This window comes from Moschus berezovskii, chromosome 9 (assembly GCF_049115385.1).
Source record: "Moschus berezovskii isolate FMDL1 chromosome 9, NW_MosBer_1.0, whole genome shotgun sequence".
In the NCBI taxonomy this organism is placed as follows: Eukaryota; Metazoa; Chordata; class Mammalia; order Artiodactyla; family Moschidae; genus Moschus; species Moschus berezovskii.
The window spans coordinates 2,887,313-2,897,552 of record NC_142468.1 but is presented as its reverse complement, the minus strand read 5'-3'; the positions used below and the strand labels follow the sequence as shown (position 1 = coordinate 2,897,552).

At 44.5% G+C, this 10,240-nt stretch overlaps 1 protein-coding gene across 4 annotated transcripts in view; it reads left to right on the top strand.

The window, feature by feature from the left end:
* Nucleotides 1-4,123: 4,123 nt before the first annotated feature.
* The window catches only part of TTC8 (tetratricopeptide repeat domain 8), a 61,182-nt gene continuing 55,065 nt past the window's right edge, over nucleotides 4,124-10,240 (top strand). For 2 of the 4 annotated variants that reach the window (XM_088839391.1, XM_088839392.1), the window contains exon 1: nucleotides 4,193-4,366. In XM_088839391.1, the coding sequence (XP_088695517.1) occupies nucleotides 4,265-4,366 (102 nt within the window). In that variant the 5' untranslated portion in view covers nucleotides 4,193-4,264. Of the gene's footprint in view, nucleotides 4,367-10,240 lie in introns of all 4 variants that reach the window. The other 2 variants (XM_055435978.2, XM_055435976.2) reach the window with 2 other exon arrangements.

Genomic DNA, 10,240 nt, shown 5'->3' with positions numbered 1-10,240 from the left:
AATTCACGCATGTACATGTGGATTTACAAGTATTTTAAAATCATGTGCACGACTGTCCCTTGAAAGAGTAAATTGTGTTTTTATGTCTATTTCTTTAGGTCTGTGTTTTGCTTGACTTTCTTGGACAGCCAGGTACAGATGTTCTGCTGATAACTGGAGACAGATACATGTCAGAAACCATAGAAAGAGATCAAGGAAAGATAAAATTTGAGACTTCATATATCTGCTCATTGAAGGCAATGGATGAGACCCCATGGAGAGTCTGTTGAATGAGAAGAGAAGAGAGCCAAAGAAAGAACCCTGCAGGCCCCCAGTATCCAGGGGCAGGTAATTAGACCATGGGGTCGAAAGATGAAACATGTCAAGGAGAAACAGAGATGCAAGAAAGCAGATGTTGATCAAAACGATATCTCATTTTACACTTTGGGTTAAGTTTAAATGGCCTGAGTGCTTTCAATTTAACATTTAAGAAAATTTAACCTTTCACATTTAAAGTTACACTGACTTCGGTATCTGATTAAACTGAATTAACCTAAAGAGATACCCAGTTGCTAGAGAGCAAAAAATAAGGATCCCTGAACTGAGATCTAGCTCTTATTGTGAAACTGACCTTTCAAAAGAGATTAAGTTTTTTTCTCCAGTTTTATGTCCAGGAATGGGGTCGCAGGATCGTATGAGAGCTCTATTTTTAGTTTTTTAAGGAACCTCCACCTGGGTTCAATCCTTGGGTTGGGAAGATCCCCTGGAGAAGGGAGAGGATACCCACTGCAGTATTCTGGCCTGGAGAACTTCATGGACTATACAGTAGAGGGAGGCGCAGAGAGTCAGACACGACTGAGTGACTTTCACTTTCATGCTGTTCTCCATAATGACTGTGCCAATTTCCATTCCTGCCAACAGAGTAGGAGGGGCGTCCCTTCTCCCACACCCTTTCCAGCATTTGTTGTGGATTTTTGATAGCTATTTTGACTGGTGTGAGGTGATATCTCATTGTAGTTTTGACTTGCAGTTGTCTAATAATTAGCGATGTTGAACATCTTTTCCCAAGCCTCTTGGCCCTCAGTATGTCTTTCTAGGAGAAATGTCTATTTAGGTCCTCTGACCATTTTTTGATTGGGTTGTTTTGTTTTGATGATATTAAGCTGCATGAGCTGTTTGTTAATTTTGGAGACTAATCCCTTGTCAGTCACATCATTTGCAAATATCTTCTCCTATTCTGTGGGTTGTCTTTTCATTTTGTTTACAGTTACTTTGCTATGCAAAAGCTTTTGAGTTTAATTAGGTTCCATTTGTTTTTATTTCCCCTTCTCTGGGAGACTGATGGAAAAAGATATTGCTGTTTATATCAGAGAGAGTTCTGCCAAAGTTCTCCTCTGAGAATTTTATAGCATCCGGTCTCACATTTAAGTCTCTTTAACCTGTTTGAGTTTATTTTCGTGCGGTCCAAAAGGATGCATACATCTCAGTGTTCAGTGCAGCACTGTTTACAATAGCCAAGACATGGAAGGAACCTAAATGTCCATAGACAGAGGAATGGCTAAAAAAGACGTGGTACATATATACAATGGATTATCACCCAGTCATTAAAAAGAATGAAATAATGCCATTTACATCAATATGGATGGACCTAAAATGGGAGGAGGAGGATGAGATGGTTGGATGGCATCATTGACTAAACAGACATGAGTTTGAGCAAACTCCAGGAGATAGTGAAGGACAAGGAAGTCCGGCATGCTACAGTCCATGGGGTCACAAAGAGTCGGATGTGACTGAGTAATTGAACAACTGAAATCTGAATAAACTGTGGAGTTAATAGTAATATTCCAATGTAGGTTCCTTCTTTGTGTCATATGAGCCATCGGTTCAGTTTAGTCGCTCAGCTGTGACCGACTCTTTGTGACCCATGGACTTCAGTACGCCAGGCTTCCCTGTCCATCACCAACTCCCGGAGCTTGCTCAAACTCATGTCCATTGAATCGGGGATGCCATCCAACCATCTCATCCTCTGTTGTCCCCTTCTCCTCCTGCCTTCAATCTTTCCCAGCATCAGGGTCTTTTCCAACGAGTCCGTTCTTCACATCAGGGGGTCAAAGTATTGGAGTTTCAGCTTCAGCATAAGTCCCTCCAATGAATATTCAGGACTGATTTCTTTTAGGATTTACTGGTCTGATCTTGCAGTCCAAGGGATCTAGTTTCCCCACCAGCTTTTGAACCAGGATGCCTGCATTAGGAGTATGGAGTCTTAGCCACTGGACTGCGAGGGAGGTTCCCATAAGTCACAGTAACGTTGTTAACAGCAGGGGAAACTGAGTGAAGAGTATACAGGAACTCTCTGTATTATCTTTGTAACTTTTCCATGAATCTGAATATATCCTAAGGAAAGACTGAAGTGGGAGTCGGTGATGGACAGGGAGGCCTGGTGCGCAGCAGACCATGGGGTCACAAAGAATTAGACACGACTGAGTGACTGAACTGAACTGAGTGTTTAGAAAATCTGGCTAATATGGAACAGAGGTTGAGAATCCAGTATACAGAAAGCACTTACATTGCACCAGAAAAAAAAAAGTGCCCTGTGAAATACTGAGTCCAACTGCCAATTCCAGCATGAACAGACCTAAAAACCTGAACCCTAGAAGCAATGGGCTGCTGCTTTGGAACAGGTTACATCTCTAGAGGCACTTCTAGGGAAACAAAATTGGACTAATTGCAATAAACATAACTGGAATAATCACAGTTCTGATAATTAATTGCCTCTAAGATACAGAAATTCAAGAAAGACTGCTTAGTAAAGGAGAAAAAAACTACTCACAACCCATTTCTGAGTTTAGAAAGGTGTCATTTTGATATATATGAAAGGTATATATATCTGGATTCAATATAATGTCATTGCGGTATCCTCGTGATTCGAGAAAATTATGATTTATCTTTGCTAAAAGCTATTGTCAGTTTGCTTTTGATCTCTAAAAGAGATTTAGACCTGATCAGAAAGTTCTTCAATATTGAGTTATCATTTCTTCTCCTGCCTCTCCCACTGTGGTAGGAAGAAGGCAAGAAAAAAAGATCCCCTGACCCTCCATAGTGAAGTTAACCTGGGTTTAGCTTGGTCTCATTGGAGAAGGAAATGGCAACCCACTCCAGTACTCTTGCCTGGAGAATCCCAGGGACGGGGAAGCCTGGTGGGCTGCCGTCTATGGGGTCGCACAGAGTCGGACACGACTGAAGCGCCTTAGCAGCAGCAGCAGCTTGGTCTCATGTCTCTTTTCCTAATCATTAAAGATATTTGTCATCTGTGTAAATCTCTAGAGGAAAGTTAGAATTGTATAAAGAAATCACTGTGCACAAGTAAACATTTGACAAACAAGTTCTTGGAGATGGCGTTTTTAAAACCTCCTTAAGAATTTTTTTTTGCATACATTATCTTGTTTAGTAAAAATATCTCTGATTTATAAATCGAGAACCCCAAGGTATCGTCAAAATAACAAATGGTATTAGCAGTTTGTGATGATCCAGATAATAATCCAGCTCCTTAACTCTATGTGACACCATGTTAATAATTTTTCTGAGCCCATCTCAGTTTCTCATTTGTAAAATGAACGACTTGAGAATACATTAAGGATACGCGGTTCTCAATGTACGTTTTCACTGGGACACAGACTCGGTGAGAAGGACTTAGAGAAACAGACTGGAGTGTTTGCGGATTTAGGGCTTGGAGTTCTGGTGGGCGGGATGGTGCTGAAGAAAGGTGTCCCCTGTGTTTCTGAAGTCGGAGGGGTAAGTGACAGGGGTGTAGGAATGACTGAAGTGCAAGAACAGGACGGCTACTGCTGGAGGATCAGCTCCCGGGATTTCTGTGGCACGGGCGGAGGACGCGCGCTCGGTTGCTAGGCAACCGGGGTCCTCGGGGCGGGTGGAGGACCCCAGCGGGAGGTGTCTCGGTCAGTGCCTGCCCGTTTGGGCGCGGTACCGGGCTCGGAACCAACGAAGTAGGTCGCTTTTTCAAAGGCGCACGGTTTCCGGAGCCAAGGCCTGGCGAGACCCAGAGCCGAGCTCGCCCGCGGCGCGTCTCCCTGTCCCCGTCCTCGGGCGCGAGGAGGGGCGCCGCTCGGGCGAGGCCCCCGCCGCCGAGCGTTGCGGGGCGGGGCCGGACGCTGTCGCCCGCGCCCCCGGGCCCCGGCCTGAGCCCCGCGTCCCCCGCGCCCCCGGCCCGGCCCCGGCCCCCCGGCCCCCCGCGACCCCGACCCGGCCCCCTCCCTCGGGCTCGGCCATGGAGCCGCTGCTCCTGGCCTGGAGCTACTTCAGGCGCAGGAGGTTCCAGCTCTGCGCCGACCTGTGCACGCAGATTCTGGAGAAGTCCCCTTGTGACCAGGTACCGGCCGGACCCCGCCGGGCCTGCGGGTCTCGGCAGGAGGGGGCTGCAGGGAGGAGGGCGCAGGGAGAGCGTGACCCTGTGGTCAGCACGGACGCCTGGAGCCCAGACCCTCCGGGCCCGCGGCCGCGGGGTCCCGACTGTGCGGGGACCGCCCCCTCCGCTGGCTTCGGCCGCTGAAAGGTGCTGAAAGACAGCAGCTAGGAGACCGCCCTCAGATGTCGCTGAAATGATGATGAACTCTGTTAGGTCCTGTATTCTTGCGTATCAGTTCAGTCCAGTCGCTCAGTCGTGGCCGACTCTTTGCGACCCCATGGACTGCATGCAGCACGCCAGGCCTCCCTGTCCATCACCAACTCCCGGAGTTTACTCAAACCCATGTCCATCGAGTCGGTGATGCGTATATTCTTGCGTAGAGGTTGGCTCTTAAGCTCGCTGCCTGTTGCCTTATTAATTTCCAAAACAATTATGTGTAAACTTAAAGATTTGTAACTCCCCCCCACCCCGCCATTGAAATAGCTGCCTTTTTTTCTTTTGGATCAAACGTACAATCCTTCCAGTTCATCTTAAGACGGTTGTCCAAAAGTGGGGAAGCTTTGGATTCTGGGCCTTGACTGCAGCTTGAGGCAAACAATTCAAGTCAGAGGAATGAGAACCTAGGAAGGGAAAAGATACATTTATTATTAGGAGGGAGGGGTGAGAAAAATAATCCCCCTAAAAGAAGGAAATGATAGCATTGATGTTTACTGCTGCTGCTGCTGCTGCTAAGTCACTTCAGTCGTATCCGACTCTGTGTGACCCCATAGACGGAAGCCCACCAGGCTCCCCCATCCCTGGGATTACTAAAGCTCTCTTAAATACAGTGTTAAATAAGTGAGTGAAAACGGTTATATGCTGCTTGTGAGAGCGGCACCCCTGCGGTTGTCAGGTAGTTCTGGAGAAGGCAAAAAAGGAGAAAAGTGCCTCTAGTAAATGCAAAATGTACTCATGGAGTTCAAGTTCCCCAGCTTTTTCTCTAGTGGTGTTGCCTTGGGGATGTTAGAGAAAAAAGGAAAATTGATGAGAGTTACATTCAGGGAGGTGTGACAGGAGGTGTGACAATTGTTCCTCCCCTCTGCCTTAGCTCCCAGCAAGTGGATCGAGGATAGCCTGTCAGGGAGAATAGTTTGGCCTTCAGATAGATAGCACATCTCCCTTAGAACAATTTACATTAGTGGGAATGCTAAACTAGGTTCTGTTTGGGTTAGTTCCTATTAGTTAATAAGACTCTTATTTCCATAGGCAAGCATGTGTTTCTTAGCACAGTTGTCCCACAAATGCTGCTTAAAAAAAAGATTCCACCCTCAGATTTGTTTGGGAACCATGACAAAATATGGACCCCTTTACGCTTGTACAACCAGAGTTTGTCACACACTAGTGATGTACCAGACGTTGTTTTTCCATTGAGTCAGCATAGTTTCCATTCCACAGAACAGCAGTTCCCAGAGGAAGAAAATTTCCTCATTAAATGCATTTGGGAAACGTATATTCCCTACTTAGAGATTCATACTAAAGGCTCTGAGAATTTCTGCAGAAAGAAACTTGACTTTGCCTGATTTTGATGAATACAATAGTTATGAAACTTAATTGCTCAGGGATTCCTTTTGTGGCTGTGGGCGAGGGTCAGCTCACCCTAGAGAGATGTCACATTGGGAAATGTGTTATAGGCAAAGCAGCAGTGTTTTCTGTTAATAGTTAAGACATTGGAATCTTTATAAAAATCATTTTTGTGTTAGTTTCAGGTGTTACAGTGAAGTGATTCAGTTATACATATATATATATTTTCAGCTGTTATATAGCTTGTTCCAGGATATTGAATATAGTTCACTGTGCTATATAGAAGGTCTTTGTTGGTTATTTATATATAGTAGTGGGCATATGTTACTCCCTAAATCCTAACTTATCCAACCCATAGCCCACTTTCCCCTTTGGTAACCATAGTTTGTTTTCTGTGTCTGTTGTCTTACTGGCATAGTCACAGTTGACAGTCAGTATTGCAATTCAGGTTTAGTTTGTGCTGGGCACTGTGATTAGGTCTTTACAGTGTTCAGTAACCTTGTATAGAGTGCTTACTACTTGCCAGGGATAAATTCTATAAATTGTGTGTATTTCTTTGCTTAGAATAACCTTGCAAAGTAACACATCACTGACATTTATTATTTGCTCTGTCAGGCTTGATTCAGAGGGTTTTCTGTTATCTCACTTAATCCTCAGCTAGTTTAGGAAGTTGGCGCTGTTCCCACTATTTTGCGGGCTGAGCCCAGTGAAGCACGAGCTGCAACAGTTGTCTGAGGTCACAGAACCGAGAAGCCCGCTCCCTCTGTGTACACGACGCGGCTTCTTGGGCGCTGTGTAGCCTCATTTGTCAAAAATCTGTGTCTCCAAACTTTTCCTCATACATTTTCTCATCTACTGTTCCTTTTTCAAGATTTTGGATAAACGGTAAGGAACTTGACATACCTGTGTACTTGGGTTAAAGGCTCTGGGAAGTCCGGAAGGAAGGTAACCTGCCCAGTTTTGATTAAGGCAGCATTCTAAAACTTATTTGACTGTCGCCTGGTTTCTTGTTTGGGGGAGAGGTACAAATTTATCCTGGGGAGGGTTGTCACTTTGAGAATGCAAAGGCAAATTATTGGCTTTGCTGTTATTGGCTAAGACTCAGCTGCAGAGGAGACCGTGACTCCTTTCCTCGTACCTGGGGAGAACAAGATGTACAGATTAAGAACTTCATTAAAAATCTCCTAAATTAAGAGCTAAACCAGGTAATAATTGAATCTCTTTACTTGGTCTCTTATGTGGGTCCCTTTAGGCCTTGCTGGCCCTCTTGGAAAATTAAGACTCGTTACAAAGAATGTTTGGAGAAGGCAATGGCACCCCACTCCAGTGCTCTTGCCTGGAAAATCCCATGGATGAAGGAGCCTGGTAGGCTGTGGTCCATGGGGTCGCTAAGAGTTGGATACAACTCTGCAACTTCACTTTCACTTTTCACTTTGATGCATTGGAGAAGGAAATGGCAACCCACTCCAGTGTTCTTGCCTGGTGAATCCTGGGGACGGCGGAGCCTGATGGGCTGACGTCTGTGGGGTCACACAGAGTTGGACACGACTGAAGTGACTTAGCAACAGCAACAAGGAATGTTTAGTGGTTCTAATTTTGATAATGGCAACGAAGAATAGAAGACACAACCTCATACTGGGAAATACTGCTGTTATAGTCGGTTAACCGTCTGACGTGGTTTACGTCATTATGGCAGAAGGTCTTGTTACTTCTTATTACTTCTTGCCACTGTCCTGTTTGTTGTAGGTTTGAAATGATGCATCGAAATGTGGTGTAAGTGGAAGCGTTAGTCACTCAGTTGTGTCTGACTCTTTGGGACCCATGGACTGTAGCCCACCAGTCTCCTCTGCCCGTGGAATTTCCCAGGCAAGAATACTGGAGTGAGTTGCCATGCCCTCCTCCAGGGATCTTCCCGACCCAGGGGTCGAACCCAGGTCTCCTGCATTGCAGGCAGATTGTTTACCATCTGAGCCACTGATAAAGCTTGGTGATATTTAATTTTAATATCCTAGAAATGTTTTTTAAAATATAATTCTTTGCTCCTGTTTTTTTGTTATAAGCAGGGGTTGATATGTTCAGCTCCTATGAGTGTCAGAGGTGGCCTGAGAGGATCACCAGATTTAGAAGAAATTGAGGACATGCTTTTCGTCTGGGATCCTTTTGTTATGCCGAGGTGGTTTATTTATTTATTTATGTTGTCAGAATGGTGAGCAGCTCTTTGCCAGGAACAGAATTTTTACCAAACTGGCCTTCGAATGCCCGGCTTGGGCCTCTGTAAAGTTTACATGGCTCACTCCTATTGGTTATCCTTTGATCCAGCCTTTCAACGCTGTGCTGTTTCTCTGCATGCTTTCCTTAGCACCAATTTGTGCATGTTATATCCAATTGTTATTTCGTTTTGGAAATATTTTCCAGCATGATTTTCCCCACGCTTAAAGAAATTGTGCTTTTTTTTCTTAATTAATTAAAAAGAATTTAAATATTTATGTCAGAGTGCTGGTGGAATTAATGAAGAGCTTTAGGAAGCTTAAGGAGGTTTTCCTATGATTAAAAGCCCCAAAATTCTTTCTTCCTCTTAGCATATGAGTCCAGGATGGCAGGTCTGTGTAGAATGTCAAGGAATCTGGCACACAGGTGCCCTCATTACGTATTAATGTTTGCTGAACAAGTGCAGCGGTCATATTCATACATGCATTTGGAGGGTGTTATTTATGTGTGCCAGCTTCCGCTCTGTTTACCAAGATCACCCTAGTTGCCTGATGGCCTCTGCCTCTCCCTGCCCCCCGTCTTAATTCCCAGCACCATAGGTTCTTTATTTTTTTTCTTATACTTATTTTTACTTGTTTAATTATTTGGCTGCACCGTCTCAGTTGTGGCACGTGGGATCTAGTTCCCCGACCAGGGATCGAACCCAGGCCCCCTACCACCAGGGAAGTCCCACCGTAGTTTCTTAAATGGATTCACCTTTTCAAACAAGTGTGATTGCATTATGGGACCCTCTTACTTCATTTCTTGTTTCAAGGATGAATTTTTTTTTTTTTTAAACCAGTTGAGCAGTTACTTCCTGGATCCTTCCAGGAGAGTATTTCTGGTAGTAATTACACTGATATTTCTTACGACACTCTTGCTGTTCCACTGGAGGAAGTTCAGAGACTGGCAGTCAGTGAAGAGCTAACAGAAATACACGCTCAGAGCAGAAGCAGATGGTCCTTAGCCGGCAGTTAGCTGGTTTATCTTCACATGTCCCTTTAGCCTCATGGGCTTTGTTTGTTTTTTGAGGCGTCTATATTTTAGAGTATTTTTCCTCTGCAGCTCCTTGAAGTACCATTTCTATGCCACCCAACTGATTTTAGTACAAATGAGTGACTCTGATGCAGTGCCTGGACACATGGAAGAGAAAGGAAATTAAAATATTCCTCCTGAGTGCCAAATGTATTCATTTTTGCTTTTGCTTTTTTTTTTCTCCCAGAACAAAAATAGCTTTTGTTTTTTATGTTAATTTTCACTTTTTAGCTTTGCTTATTTTTCTCCCAGATGAGGAAAACCTCTCTAAAGTGATCTGCTCTTTGTTAATCTTTTTATAAGCTGGTTCAGGGAGCTTCATGAAGGTAACATTTCAGTCGTGATACATTATTAACCTTTGGAGATGAAGCCCACCTCTAAGACTATTTCTTCTACATTTAGTTATTTAAGAGATAACATTTTGGTGTTATATCAAAAATAATGAGTACTTTGTAGTTTTTATTAGGGCTTTCCAGATACTCATTGGTAAAGATTCCACCTGCCAATGCAGGAGACATGGGTTCGATCCCTGGTTCAGGAAGATCCCCTGGAGGAGGAAATGGCAACCCACTCCAGTATTCTTGCCTGGGAAATGCCATGGACAGAGGAGCCTGGCAGGTTACAGCGCATGGAGTCATAATGAGTTGGACATGACTGAGCGGCTGAGCACGCACACATACTTTCTACTAGGGTGTGTGAATTTTATTTAGTTTTGATTCTTGCCAATGTCAGAGTAGTCAGGTTGGCTGGAGAGGTTATGATATGCTATGGACTAGCTTGTTTCCTTAGAGTAAAACGTTTGTATTTGGGTACAGAAGGCCTGACGGGTAGGTTGAAGATGGTAACGTGATGTTTGGCAGCGCAGAAGGGCTCCTGAAAACGATGGATTCTGAACTGCTTTTCCAGATGCAGAGTGGTGAGGGATGGAGGAGAGGGTCCTTAAGCATGAAGGACTAAGGTGCTGACCAGTTAAGAATAAAGAAGAACAGCCGATGA